Below are 15,824 nucleotides of genomic sequence, written 5' to 3'. Positions count from 1 at the left end.
GACATTCTATGTAATGCTCTACCAGGTCAAAATCAATGCCGGGTCTAATCACTGCACAAATGTGAAGGCCATTCAAACAACCTGGATCTCCTTGTTCAGTTGATGGATCGTGCTTAGAAATAATGGTGGGTTAAAGCCAAGGAAAGCACATTGTGTGTACACAAAATGTAAGATCACATAGCTAGCTTCACAATTTTGGACGCATAAGCAGCTCAATGAGGCCTGTCATGGAAGGCATGGAAGGCATGTCTGTGGTTTGTCAATTTTTAGTCACACTCAAAAAATAAACTACCTCAAACAGGACTCATCCCTCAGGACAAAAAAAAAATCCATGGAAAATCAGTGTCGTTTTTGGCAAGTCGTTTGCGCTCAGACGTGGAAAACTATTGGAATCGCAGATGAACGCTGGCTCAGGAGGCGAGCTGGGGGACCAGGGGAGAGTGTGAAGGGGAAGAAAGGAAGACGAAGAAGAACAGGGGGAAAAAAAAAGAGTCTTTGCCTCATTCGCTTGCTGCTGGCTGGTTCCAGGTTTACTATTCTTCCAGCAGCGGCAACAGCATCCAGACAAGTTTCCACAGGGAGTGTTTGAGTTCTCTCCTCCTCCAGGGCTCTTTCCATCCCCCCATTCCTTCCCCCTCCTCCTCCTCCTCCTCATTTCCCCCTCTACCCTTCAGCCCTTTCTCCCGAGCTGTACTTATTGTCTGCGTCGGAGGCAAAGGAGTGCAGAGAGAGAGAGAGTGAGTGAGTGAGAGAAGGGAAAGTAGGGAAGAGAGGATAATCATGGCGTCTCTCCGCTTTTGTCTGCGACTGTTAGCAATCACGGCTTTGATGGCCACACTGGTGTTCACAGGTAACCTCCTCTTTGAGCTCTCTCTTTCTCTTTCTTCCTCTCGTGTCCCTTGTTCACTCTATCGCTCATATGCAGATAATTGAAAGGGAAAAAGTGGAACTCATGCGCGAAAGCTTGCAGTGGCTATAAAACTATCAGAACAAGTACGGGAGGGGGGGCTGATAGGGGAACTTTTTTCCAGTGCCATTTTTTCCTACAATGCCGTGCACATTCTTGTTAAAAATGAGACCAAATAAGTTATGACTTGAATGTTGAAAAGTTGGGATATTTTGTTAAGCGCAATGAAAATAAGAATCCGCTATTTAAATCATTCTCTTGAGTGTCAGAAATGCAAGAATACAAGCAGAACACAAGAAGATTACCATAGCTTTCATTGATGAGTGCAGTATTTGACACTTGCAGCACACTTAATGAGTTGGTACAGAGGTATGCTTACACTGTGTGGTAACCTTTTCCTTGTGGTTGGACTTGCTGTACAGTAATTGTTCAGCTACTGAGGATGCTGTTGCAGTTTTGGAAGTGAAATTATTGCTAGATGCTAAGGACTGCATGCTGCACTATAGCTGCGGTGGCCATTGTTCGATTCTCCTCTTCCTCGTGTTTCTGTGTGTCTGTGTGTGCGTGCTTGTTTCTGTGTGTGTGTGTGTGTGTGTGTGTGTGTGTGTGTGTGTGTGTGTGTGTGTGTGTGTGCGTGCGTGCGTGCGTGCGTGCGTGCGTGCGTGCGTGCGTGCGTGCGTGCGTGTGTGTGTGTGCGCGCGCTGCTAAGGCTAGTCTCTGATGCAATCCCTGTGCGGATACACACCCCACTGTGCTCCGTGGCTTCCCTCAAACAAACATGTGGCTCAGATAAGCTGGAGGCTGGCTCTGTCCCACAGCTCTCTGTCGCTTGGCCTGCCTCAGTCGTCACCTGCACGCCATCACAGGCTCTACCTAGGCTCTGCTGCATTACTGAATCAATGTGTGTGTGTGTGTGTGTGTGTGTGTGTGTGTGTGTGTGTGTGTGTGTGTGTGTGTGTGTGTGAATGTGTGTAGGTGTAAAGGTGTGTGTGTGTGTGTGTGTGTTTGCATGTTTATGTGTTTAGGTGTGTGTGTGTGTGTGTGTGTGTGAGTGTGAGTGTGTGTGTGTGTGTGTGTGTGTGTGTGTGTGCAGCTGGATACATTTTCTGCATGTGATCAGCAAATCCTCCCCAGAACACACAAGGGTTAGTGGGTGGGGAAGCAGCGCAGCAGCTGCAAGGCCCACTGTGGGAGTGGAGATTAGGAACGAACAACACGTGATCTGCATTGAGTAACGCATATCACTGTCTCGGGCTGTTCCTCATTCCAATTGATAAACATGCGGCCGAACCAAGTAACCCACCGTCTCAATCTTTGCTTTCCACAGGTACCTCAGGTGAAGGAGGCCTGAAAAAAATCCTGAAGAAGAGAGAAGGTAATTCAATTCTGTCCCCGTGGGCAATCAGTGTCAGTGCAGCACAACAACACATTTGACTCGCAGCGATGAAGAGACTCACTCGAGCTATTCATGAGAGAGCTATTCAGACCTTCTCCGAATGCATCACTGTTATGTATGTGCCATTCATACACATTTCTGTTTGCAGTAACCATCCAACCGCCGTCATCATAATCTCTAAACACTCTAAGGACACTTTGCTGTTTACATATATACATGGCTGATGTATGCCACAGAGGAAGGCCGGGGTGACATCTTGTATTGAGGGGGAAATGAAAGCAAGGCTTTCTGGAGATAATATGCGTGGCCAGAACATGTACATGTATTATCGAGTGAGCGAGGTCATTACGAAGAGATCATTATATCGAGGCCACGGCATGTGTGAGACATGTGTGAGGGTGTGAATTGGATCATTACAGGCTGGCCATGATATAATCACGCTGCTATTATTCACATGTGGGGGGAGAGAGAGACAGAGAGAGAGAAATGGATGGCCACAGACCCACACCATTCATCTCAGTGGGAGAGCGCACACACGGCCCTTTCAGTCCAGTCTGTAAAGCAAATGGGCAGTGCAGTGGTCAGCCACAAAGTGAAGGGGAATAGAAGCTATTTTACCAGAACCATTCGATATCATTTCCCACAGACGCGCTGCTGTGTAAGAGTAGAGTAGAATGGTTTCATGGGAGACATGCAGTACAGTATATCATCTCTGTAATGCTTTTATAGATTTCTAGAACATTCTTTAGTTAGTGGGTAGAGGGGGAAGAGGGAACATTGGAGTCAGCACTGTAGTTCAGTTCAGCTGTGCTCTAATGTGCATGCATTATTAAGTAAGTACCTAACACGCTGCTCAAGCTTGTTAGCCAGGATTTTATGAGGTTTCCATGCATATTTGTTTGCTATGCTTTTAATTAAAGAGCCATGGTGTCTCATGAAAGCAGAACATTCTCTCTCTCTCCCTCTCCCTCCCTCCATCCTTCTCTCTTTCTCTCTCCCCCCTTCTCTCTCTCTCTCACCCCCTCTCTGCCCCCCCCTCTCTCCCCCCCCTCCCCCCTCCAGTGGTGGGTGGTGAGGCTCCGTCCTCCAGTGTGAAGATGTCCTCCTCCAAGGCCATGCAGTTCCTGGTCTCCCTCAAGAGGCCCAAGAGGAACCTGTGGGACCGGAGCCGTCCCGACGTGCAGCAATGGATCCAGCAGTTCATGCTGATGGGCTACGACGAAGCGGTACGCCTCCCCCTCCCCCCCTCCACACACACACACACACACACACACACACACACACACACACACATATACTCCACTCCACTCCACTCCACTATTCAATAGACCTCTGAAGTTCGCCTACAAAAGAGCTACCATCTTTGCCCAAATAAGGAGATCCGGTATCTTGATATTTTCTTCTATGGAAAGATAACATGGGGATTTTGAATTATCACATCTGTTAAACTCTCGCGGGTATGAAGACGTTGGAAATGCAGATGTTTCGCGCTACACAGTTTTGTACACTGCCTTCTAGTGGATACTGTGATCTATAGGTGAAGAATGCACACGTTGGTCTTTGCTACAGTAACTTACAATGCAACTTGCCATAGGCAGTTAGCTTCAATTAACACCCGGATCTCCTAATGTGGGCAAAGATGGCAGCTTTGGGTCCTTTTTGTAGGCAAACTTCAGAGGTCTATTCTGTTTCGTGGTCAGTTCAAGTTGCTTTAACAGCATGACTGCCTGTCTCGATGATGTGTCGCCAAATCTATCTTCTATCTAATCTAATCTAACGCAGATGAATGAAATGACAGCGCTGTGGATTGCTGTCACTAAAGCCTGTTTGAGAAGAGCAGACCCTTCTTATGTGTTCTGATCATACAGTATGACATGTTTTCTAAATGCTGCTCATTAAGGCATAAACACAAATGACATTTTAACAACATTTTAGCTGGAACATATAATCTGTATACAGTATACTGCTGGCAGCACCTTGCAACTATTTAGGCAATAAGTGCTCTACAACAGTCTACCAACCTGTGATATTTCTCAGAAAATGTCACTTGAGTGCTTTGCCTCTGAAATTGCATCCCTTGCCCACCCTCTCATCTTATTGCTATGCGTGAGAATTGGCAGATATTATTATTTGAAGAGTCATTCCCTTGTCGTTCACTACCTCCGAGTCCAAATTACACACCAGTCTCCTGAGCGTAATGAAATATGAATAGATCGAGGGCCACAGTGATGCAATGTAAAGTGTTCACCAAACTGTGAAATCAGTGGCAATTGGCATAATATATTGGAGTTTTTACAAAATAGGCCCTGACAAAACAACACACTGTCATGATTTTTTTTTAAATAAATTATATTATTTCTTATAGCATGTATATGGTTATGGTACAAGCGCCCTGTTTAGATGTAGGTTTTAAGCAAAATATGGAGATTAGTATAGATTAATATCATAGTATAGATTAATAAAGTAGTGGAAACACACACACACAGACACAGACACACACACACACACACACACACACACACACACACACACAGATACAGACACACACAGACACACACACACACACACACACACACACACACACACACACACACACACACACACACACACACACACACACACACACACACACACACACACACACAGACACAGACACAGACACAGACACAGACACACACACACACACACACACACACACACACACACACATGAGATACATACTGTATATACACATCACATGCATACACACGTGTCTGTGTGTGTGTGTGTGGACAACCAAATTCATTATCACTGAAACATGCATGGCTCCTTGTGTCCTGGCAAACATCATAGACTCTAGTGTCCATTCCGCTGGGGAAATAGTTGTCCCTTGACCTGTTGGAAATGCAATGGGAATGAGAATAGGCTTCTGGTAGAAGATGTATGCTATGAATTATTTCTGGAGGCCAGACATAAATATTTCACCAACAACATTACATACGGCTGTTTGCTATGATGGATGAAGCCTGGGAAATAATGACATGAACTGAACATCTTTTGGTTGCTGGTCAGACATATGTTGTGGCTCAATCATTCATCAACTCTTTTGTTATTCTATGATGTGTGGGAATGTCTCTTCAGATCATCCCATGGTGTCTTCTGCAGGCTTCATTTAGCATTCAGATGGACCCTTAATCTGGCCATATCAAAGCAGTAACATGTAGTTTTCCTTGGTGTCAAAACAATCTGTAACAAGCTGTTTATCAATTGAATCAATTTAATGACATTTAAATCATAGTGTATTTGAAGAATAATATGGTAAAAACTAACAAAAAAACCCCCCATTTACATTGGGCAATACTCAGTGCATCTCCATTCAGGGAAAGTGCAACAATCGCATCAAACATTTAAGAGACAATCAATGCAGAGGAAAATCATAAAATGTCTCCTTCAGAAAGATATCATTTTAGGTCTGAAAGCATTTTTTTTTTTTTTTAACAACAAAAACCCGATGCAGCTTTAACCTTCAGCACACCGACATATACAGCTATATCCAGTCACGTTTCTCAATAATGGTCGGGATCCATCGTTCCCAGGATAGTTCCAAGTTTTCCAGGAGGCAGGATATAGGGGCAGCGGAGAAGCGGAGCCATCCACGAGGCACAGCGGGAAGAGATTGGATCAATCTCGCAGTGGACAATACCAGTTTAATATCTTACGTGTCCACGGGACATGGCAGTCACAGCAATTGGTTGACGTGGTGGGAAATGTGGTTCTGCTAGTTTCCAAGCTCAAAACATTCACTTTTCTACCACTCCCTTTAATGTGAATGTTTTTGGCCTTTAAGGGCACAATTATTTTCCCATCAAATATTACACTTCAGCTCACATGCAAGCAGCTCATGTTTTTTGCTTTTAGGAGCATATTTACTTTCCCATCAAATATTATGCTCCAGCTCAGAGGCACTGATGCTTGACGAGCTCCAACTAGCTCAAAGCAGGCATCTGTAATCCACTGACACTTCTTGATGTGTTCTCCCCCCTGCCCTCCTCTCTCCTCCACAGAGGCTGGAGGCTGATCTGGCCTACTGGAAGGACCAGGCACAGGCCAATGACCAGGGTCGGCAGCACCACTACGACGAGAACGCCGCGCTGGGTCCACGCCACGCCACTGGCTACAGACACGGGGCCAACGTCAATTACGACTACTACTGACCTGTCTGACCTGGAACACACACACACACACACACACACACACACACACACACACACACACACACAGTGACCCCATCTTCACTGTGACTCACCCTTTGCTCTCCTGACATGGGAAGATTAACTTCCGTCCCAATGCCAGGTGGAGGAGGCAGGCAAACACCAGTGTATTACTTTGCCTTCATCCTTTGTACTCTGTCTTTTCCCTCCTCCAGGTAAACATTGTTATTCTTGTCTGTGGAACACCTCCACAGTTTTACAATCTTCTGTTCATTTAGGCATCGCAAGTACAGCATTTGTTACAGCCTCAAAGTGGTATGAATATAATAAAGCGCTTTGAGAATTTCATCGGAGTTGAGTTGTGCATCTTGTGTGTGTGCGTTTATGAGTATGTGAGAGCGGACACTTGGGTGAGGGATGTGAGGAGATTACAAGCCATTTTATAGATGTTATTCTTCTGCTATGTGTAGGTCATTTACAACCTGTGTCTAGGTAGAGAAAGAATGAGGCGACAACACAACAAATGTCACAAACACTGTAAATATTTTATTAAAATAGCCTTTTTCCCCCTCTTGAAATCAAATCCGGGGTTTAAAATTCTGTAAATTGTGACTGCATGTGTGGGTTTGTATATGTTTTAAGAGTGTTTGTCTGTAAGGGTGAGCGTTCGTGTGTGTGTGTGTGTGTGTGTGTGTGTGTGTTTATCTGTAAGAGTGAGTCTTGTGTGTGCCTGCATGTACACAGGTGATCATCTTACAAAGGTAAAATTGACACAACAAATGGCTTCAAAACTCACGACACAAGGCTGAGCACAGAAAAGCCCCCCCCCCACACACACACTGCTTTTCCTTTCCTCTGCTCAGGCCCTTCACTCCGGCAGGCAGAAGCCTCGAAGGTCAAGGGTCAAGGGTCAAGTAAGATGACCAGAGCACATTCAACACTTGTCTGCATAATGGTATAAACACTCTACATGTACAACTGATGTCTGCCCACAAAAGGACAAAAGAAGAGACACCCACAGCTTTTTTTATGGCAATGAAGAAGCATGATTCATGACGAGGAAAAAAACAAACAAATCAAAGAAAAACGTACTGCACAGTGACATTTCATCGAGATAAAAATGGCTCATGAAGTTCTCAGTTCATCATTAAATAAAGCGCACAACGCACACGGACAGTAGTGCAAGGCAAAGTCTGTTGGCTCTGTCATTCTTTTTTTTTTCGTACTTGTCTTCTGTCTGCAGCCTCTCCGAGGCCTGTCTTATCTGTTGGCGTACCAGCATCAGCATGATGGCCAATTCTCTTTAAAGCAGAAAATGACTTGAGACTTGAAAAAGACTTGACAGAAACCGAAACACATTTTTCATATTTACTTGACTGTCCCTCCTTTGCTTTAAAATGTCTCCCAGAGCGTCCCTGAGGGAGGGAGAGAGAGAGAAAGAAAGGGAAGGAGAGAGAGAGAGAGAGAGAGAGAGAGAGAGAGAGAGAGAGAGAGAGAGAGAGAGAGAGAGAGAGAGAGAGAGAGAGAGAGAGAGAGAGAGGTTTGCTCCACTGTGCAGATGTGTTCAGTTGTGTCTGGGTCTGCCTTTCTTCATGCGGGCAGCCTTGGGCTTGGGGATGTACTGGTTGTTGGCCTGGTGCTCCAGCTCTCTGGCAAAGTACTGAATCGTCTTGTTCAGACCCTCTTCCAAAGGTACCTGGTGGGAACCAGACATACAAAGTCAAACACCAGACAGACAGGGGATACAGAATATGTCCTCAAGAATTGGACACGAAAGAAAGAAAGAAAGAAAGAAAGAAAGAAAGAAAGAAAGAGAGAAAGAGAGAAAGGAAGAAAGAAAGAAAGAAAGAAAGAAAGAAAGAGAAAGAAAGAGACACAAGAAACATGCTCATCCACCTCCACCATAAACATGCTCACACTAACAAATCACATAGGCACACCACCATACAGTGTACTGTAGCAGAACGCATTCTTAAATAAAAGGTTGACATTTAATCATACATGTACAGTATGCTGTACATTTTTGCATCGGTTTAATATTCATTTCATAATTCAGATAGAGATCACTCCTACTAAACGAGCTGACAGCATCTGGTTAGGAAAGAGAAAGGACTGAGTGAGCAAGACACACGTCACACGGAAATGTGACTCGTCTTGCTCAGTAAGGAGACATGGAAGAGCAATGGGAATTTCAAACGTGAGTATCAAACAAGCTCAGTTAAACAACATAGTCAAACAACGTCCCTCTGGATTTCCCATGTCCTGTATGTATGGTTGAGACCATGAGTGGAATCACTAGAGAGCAAGGAGTGCAAAATGTGAGGATCCTGAGTTAAAAGAGGACCCGTGGATGGCGTCCAGAAACGTAGCGATTGTAACAGTGTGCGCAGTAGAGCAACTCAAAGCAATTCTCTCCATCTATCTCTTGCTGGATTATTGCCATGTCCCTGGTTTTCACATTCCTTTCTCTTTAATGTCCCTAGACTGCATCTCTAACGGGTAACTTTGTTAACCTCAACTCCGAATCATTATTGAATCTTCACGGCTCCAATTCTACCACAAACAACTCCTTTGATCTCAGCCTTCTTTATTTCGCTTTTTCCATTTATTGGGCCTACCTGTTGTCCACTGTTGATTTATGAATGAACTACAGATAAAAATGTGGACTTGCTTCATCGTGAACTTGATTACTGAAAGTGACCTGTGGAGTGTTTGTGAGCTTTGAGCATTTCATTCTATTTCTGAGATCTGCTTGTAGGCATTGTCTGGCGGCTGATGTTTACTTAACTGTGGATTGATGCTACTGTATGAATATCTGTAAATCTTATTAAACTATTATAATAGTAACAATAAATGACAACATCATTTTATTTCTTATGAAGCTTCAAGGTCTCTTAATGTTTTTTTTCTCCCATTACAATGTGGTAGCAGCCCATAGCTGTAGGGATAATCAGTTTATTTTGGCAGGAGTATGAACCTGTCTGGTGCCTGAACAAAACGTTCCAGCTTTCAAACCTTTAGGCTGTAATATCTAAACTGGCCACGCTATATTTATCTCTGCCTGGCACCCCTGAACCCTGTTCTTTAACCCCAGTGTCCACACTACAGCAGGATGCTCCCTAACAATATCTATCATCGTCAGATCACCGTTTGCTCCCCCCCGATGGAAGAGTGAAAAGATAAAGCATGTACCACTGGCTCCCATCCCAGCAGCATCTTGGCCTTGCGGATGTCGGGTCGTCTCCTCTGCGGGTCGTCCTGGGCCTCTGGGAGAAACTGGATCTGACTGCGGCTCCCTGGGCAGTGTCAGAGAGAGGGAACAGTTAGATGCTAATACCGTTGGAGGACCGCCGGGAGTTAAAACAAACGACAAAGGTCTGTTCACACTAGGAACGACATCTATAAAAGATAACTGTAACTTTGATCATTAAAGTGTCCACACCAAACAACGACATGGAAAGTTTCTCTCCTTGTGTTGCTGAATATGTGATGTTTAAAATGTGATAGATTCTGATTGGCTCTTAGCTATTTATCATTCTCAAAATCACTGAAAGTGATCCCCCATGATATCATTCTTCATGACGTTATCTTCATAGTTTCTGTGTTGACATTGTCATTCTTAGCTAGAGCAATCGTTTTTTTTTGCTGTTATCGTTATACTGTAGTTATTGTTCTTGGTGTGGACGGCTTTTATGAGATGTGGTTGAGAGATATTCAAGCCCAGTAATATTCAAGGTTCAACTCCAACTTACCAACTAGACTCTTTATAATCAGTGCAAACTCTATGTATTCACAGAGCTGATCTCCACCCAAAACCGCTGAACAAGATTTGTATGCTTTTTAAAGGCTCCTTTCAACTCATTTACCTTCTCTCTTTGTAGACTGTGAATTTGATTTCATAGGAATTTTAATGTTTCCAAAGTGACTGGGTTATCAGATCTTCCTTAGAACATGTTCCTCAGGCCTTTTGGAGAGCTACTTAGAAACAGGAGAGGAGCTACTGGTAGCTTGTGAGCTACCTGTTGGAGACCCCTGGACTAGACTCTTCATAAGCTGTGCAAACTCTAACTTACCAACTAGACTCTTTATAAGCTGTGCAAACTCCAGTATGGTGTGCTCTTCAGGGTTTCCCTGAGACGAAAAGAGAAAACAAAATCAATACAAAATGGCTCAAACACCGATAACATCTCCCCCTTGATTTTGATTCCTTTTTAAGGGCTCAGGGCCACTGAACCACAGAAACAATATCACATATGTATACATCTGCCCAAGTCTACTAAAAAGTAAGTTAACTCTGGAATTTAGAGTGCAAGATCAGTAGTCTGACATGTCAGGTCAGAATGATTCACTGCATACTATACTTAAAAACGAGTTGCACCATGGTGCTTTCCATTCTAAATCAATGACAATTTACAATAGAAAAGAGACTGAAATATCTAAAACCTAGAAAATGTATAAAAAAAGAGAGATTCATGAGCGCAAACCTAAAAGTAGTAAACATAAAAAAAAACACACATCAAGAGTCATGACTGATGAGGGAATCAAACTCAACAGCGAGCAAGGGTTATTTTCCTAGAAGCTTGGCACACATCTTAAGAGGCCAACCTGTCAACGTTTAAAAAAGACAAATAGCAGTGCTCAAGACTTACCAGGTTGACAGGACTACTGATGTTGCCATTCATTAGGGACACCAGCCCATTGACCAGGTCACTGAGGAGGGACAGAGACAGTTAGATGAGGGAGGTTAGAGACAGAGAGTCGACATGGCGATTGATCCATTGACAACCTGTAGTTTGCTGTGAGTCAAATCAAGTAATTCACCAAAATGGAGCCCGTAGAGGCAACAGAACACAACATCAACATCAACCAATCAATACAGCACTATGTGCAACACACACACACACACACACACACACACACACACACACACACACACACACACACACACACACACACACACACACACACACACACACACACACACACACACACACACACACACACACACACACACACACACACACACACACACACACACACACACACACACACAGCTTCACTTTCACCCCTCACACTGATATATCTACAGCTTGCTGCTTCAACACATTGGCCCCTCAGAGATCTGTCCTACGTCTCTGTATGACCTGAAGTGTTATGCTTGCTCACAATTCAGAGCACTTCATCTTTCCCTAAAAGACATATGTCTTCAGGAAAGGCTTATATTCCCCCACCTTATAGGTGACCGGTCAAGGTTGATAAACACAGTTAGTAAATGGGAAAAATTCTAGTCACTAGTCATTCTAGTCTTTGACTAGACTAGATGCTCCACTGACACCCTGTGGCTTAAATCACTGCTAGCTTTAATGGCACCAATAGCATTGCTCTGATTCATGGGGTGCGATATGATGACATCAAAATATATTGCTAAATTGTTTTGAAAAATTATTGTAAAAAATACGACAACATTCTATAGCAAGCACAACCATTGAGCACACGTTTGATTTAAGTTTCTTTAAATCAGAGTTTCACAAGTTTCTCTGAAGTTCTTTGATACTGACTTCCAATTTTGCTCAAGACATTTCCTGTGAGATTAAACAAAATAAACATATGGACATGCTGAAAGGTTAAAAAAAGGTTAAAAAACTTGATTTTCACCTGAAGGTGTCTTTACTGCAAATAATCTCCCTAGTCCCCCATCTCTCTCTCAAGCTTTTCCTCCATCTGGTTTCATTGCGATCTGTCTTGTTTGCTTGCCATTACCGGTAAAGTATGAATGATTCTCAAATGCCAGAGGAGGGATGCCGACAGGTGGCATTAGAAGAGGAGTGTGCTTAATTACTAAAAAGATCAAAGTGACAAACATGTCTTTATGTGTGGCTTTTAAAACTTCTCAACAATATCACCCGGAATTCTACCTATTCAAAAGAAGCAATCTCTGGCCGTTTACAAGTAAATTCGGATTGATTTTGCCAACAAATCCAAACACTGATATGACTGTCGCTAATTCGTATTACTGTTGGCACAAGAAGACATCCTGTCCAAGATACACAAATTCAATTCCAGCCAAATATAGCTACTCTTCATTTTCTGGTTGGTTCGATACAAAAACGCTCATCTGAAAAATATCTAAGATGTGGATCCACATTTCCATATACCAACATGTGATTACTCACATAGTGAAGTCTTGATTTCTTAGTTTTGCCAGACATACCAGCAGAAAACAACTTGCGATCCAAGGAGATTACAATAACTTATGCACACTCGATGTAGGTGGTCATGGCAAAATCTGTCAAAACAATTCCAGAACTCATCAAGGTCCTTTGATCTTCACCAGTGAATAACGAACGGGTCTCTCCAGGCTAGTTTGGCTGGAGTGCCCGTGTTAGCAGCTGTGAGGCCTGGGGGTGTGAGGGTGGTGGAGAGTTCGGGTGGGGCAGTTTACCCGCACCACCAGCCTCCACCTCAGCAGGGGGGCTTCCACCCAACCCACACGCTCTCAGAGACGGAGCACCAAGACCTCCACAGAGACAGAGGAAGAGGAAGAGGAAGAGGAAGGGTCCCTGATCCCCTCAGGAGATTCCCCAGCAATCCCATCGCCACAACCTTCTCCTTTATCTTTGTTGCTGTGCGTGGGTTATAGATGAAAACACACACACATGCACACACTCATAACAAACACACGCACACAGTATGTATTGCCAAGCTCCTTATTATACAATCCTCCTATAGCCTGGCTTGATGTCCCCTGCTGTTTGGTTGGTCCTCTGATGATTAATGGAAAGCCTCAGCTCTGATAGCCATGGGTCTCCGCCTTTCATCGAATAGAGAGAACGCATCCAGGGCCACTTCTTCTTAGGGCTCTGTATTGTCTTTCATCAAAACATTGCCCACTGTTGCATACTGGGAATGTGGTGCAATGCTCCTCGAAAAACTTTCGACCTTGTGGACAGGGTTGGGTGCAGATGCACAGTTAAAACCCATGGTCATACTGATGTTTTTCTATTTTTTTCTTTTTCTTTAAAATAAACAACTCCAATGATCCAGTTGGGGTGCATACAGCATATAACATTTTCAGTCATGATAAATTGATAATGACAGGGACTAGAGATGCTCTTGGTCTCGGAAGACAACAGCATAAGGCTATTTTTATCTCCTAGGCCCACTTCAATTATTTTTGATTGACTTCTGTTGAGAATCGGATATCTTGAAGTAACCTCTCTACAGAGTCCTCAGAGGCCTGGGGATCATCTGACGTACATCTGATTACTCAAACATGAAGGGCACAGAAGCCCGTCAATAAAGTTAACAGCACTCAGCGTCAATAAATACTGTGCAGTCTTGACTACCAAAAACCATATCCTGCTTAAAAAGAGATGTCAGTCTATCCAGATATTGGTGTGTGACCATCTCGGCCGTATCCACAAACTAATAGGGGCGCCACATTCTTCATTTGGCGAAAATAATAAGGGAGATTTAGACCTGGGGTGTTGAAGCATGGGATATGAAATGCTTTGGAAGCAAAGCTGCCGTGTTGGACGAACACTACGTGACAGCTCGTGGACATTTATCCTTTCACAGCATCTCTGAGGCGTGAGACATGAAAGGCGGGATGGCACCAAATGGATGGCTATTAGTGAAGAAATCTTCAGTGCACAGATGTGCCATACTTTCAAAAGTACATCACATTTCAGTCTCTAAATGTGGACATCTGAGATGCAGCCATGTAACTGTAGTGATATTTCAATTTTTTTTAAGGTATGGGAACAGCTACAGCATTCAACATGAAGGAGTAGAAAAGCTCAAGTCTAACCTCATATAATGGGGCCTTTCAGAACTTGATACAACAGCATGTGAGCATTACGTACAGTACCCTTTATGTATTTTGCATGATGTAGTGGCTGGGAAAGCATATCTTTTTCCACATACATTTACAAAAGCACATCAAAAGCAGACTTGTCAATCAGTCACCTGGCCTCCGAAGTCTAGGGAGCAAGTACAGCTTTTACGGTAAGCTAAAGTGCTGCACTTTGCTTGGGGTAAACGCAAAGAGGTACATCAATGACACTTCTGAGGTGAGGCTGATAGAATGCAGTAACCACTGAGGTTACTGCATGCATTCTATCCTTACTCACAATCTCAGATGGCACAGAGTTTTTCCTAAGCCGTGTATGAAATAACAAGGGACTTCCTCCGCTAGAGCAAGGTCAAACTGCAAATTGCAATTCACGGTGACCTGTGAAAATATGATGACTACATTATGAAGCACAAAAGAGGAGATTGAGGTAATGATCACTACAGTGTTGGGACAGGGGCCAGTAATTAAAGAGACCTCCATGATTACAATGGTTGACCATAGAGGTCTTCAGATATTTGCCTGGTAGGTATTTGTTATGGTAGTTTACCAGTAGATTCCAGTAATGTGGGGAGTAAACCACAGGCAAATAGCAGCCTACAAGACCACTCTCACAAAGAGCAGTGTTTACAGGGCATACTGATGTAATTAAAGGGACCTCCATGATTAAAATGATTGACTACAGAGGTCTTCAGATATTTACAGGCAAATAGTAGCCTGCAAGCTCGCTCTTACGAAGAGCAAAGTGTTTGCAGCGCATACTGATGTAAGCGTGTTTTACGTCAATCCTAATCCTAACTTAAAGTTTAAGATAATGCAAAGTGGCACCATTATACTTTTTTTCACCAACAAAATAAGGAAGACTAAACTGGCTAACTCAGACAGAGAGCAGCTTCAGGTACCATCAGTGACACTCGCATAACCTCCTGCTTGGACCGAAGGTGACACAACTCGGGGGCACTTCAGGAAGACAGTCGGGGCACTCCGTGATGTGACCGGCTGCTGTTAGAGCGGCCATTCCATTATCTAAACACTAACACCTTGTAATCCATCCCTCCCAGCGTGAACTTCGCTACTCAGTGGGACACGACTAAGCTGCCTTGGATCCTCCTCGCAGGGCTGCTTTAATCCCGTCTCCGCCGCAGCATCCACATCTTGAGGGGTAGCCTTCATAAACCTAACCACTGCAGTGACTCCCTTAAAAAACACAACCTCCTAAATGAATAAAATAAAGCGAGAAAAACAAAAAAACAATGCCTGCCTGAAGGCTCGATCAAGCCTGCATCGCATTAAAAACGCTCCTGCGTGCATAGAAAGACAGAGAGGGCTCTCACAGCAGTGGAGCAGTGAGTTTGGATAGAGCAGACCAGCAGCAGGAGGCTGGACAGGACCCACAGTAGACAGATTAGAGCAGCACTAAGAGGGACGAATGTTTTGTTTCTTACATTTCTTTCTGTCCTGCTTCTATGTATTCTTTTT

At 43.8% G+C, this 15,824-nt stretch overlaps 2 protein-coding genes across 2 annotated transcripts in view; one reads left to right on the top strand and one right to left on the bottom strand.

The window, feature by feature from the left end:
- Positions 1–689: 689 nt before the first annotated feature.
- ecrg4a (ECRG4 augurin precursor a) lies at positions 690–6,841 on the top strand. The gene is made up of 4 exons (XM_062534402.1): positions 690–850; positions 2,235–2,282; positions 3,366–3,529; positions 6,347–6,841. The coding sequence occupies exons 1-4, from the start codon at positions 781–783 to the stop codon at positions 6,494–6,496; spliced, it is 432 nt and encodes a 143-aa protein (XP_062390386.1). The 5' UTR covers positions 690–780; the 3' UTR covers positions 6,497–6,841.
- Positions 6,842–7,003: 162 nt separating this feature from the next.
- Positions 7,004–15,824, bottom strand: part of uxs1 (UDP-glucuronate decarboxylase 1) — a 49,809-nt gene continuing 40,988 nt past the window's right edge. Inside the window, exons 12-15 of the mRNA XM_062534400.1 lie at positions 11,143–11,203; positions 10,567–10,624; positions 9,686–9,789; positions 7,004–8,189 (exon numbers count right to left, since the gene is read on the bottom strand). Coding sequence (XP_062390384.1) covers positions 8,058–8,189; positions 9,686–9,789; positions 10,567–10,624; positions 11,143–11,203 — 355 coding nt within the window. The 3' untranslated portion in view covers positions 7,004–8,057. The remainder of the gene's footprint in view (positions 8,190–9,685; positions 9,790–10,566; positions 10,625–11,142; positions 11,204–15,824) is intronic.

This window comes from Sardina pilchardus, chromosome 4 (genome assembly GCF_963854185.1).
Source record: "Sardina pilchardus chromosome 4, fSarPil1.1, whole genome shotgun sequence".
Lineage (NCBI taxonomy): Eukaryota > Metazoa > Chordata > Actinopteri > Clupeiformes > Clupeidae > Sardina > Sardina pilchardus.
This window is presented reverse-complemented; position numbering and strand designations above follow the sequence as displayed.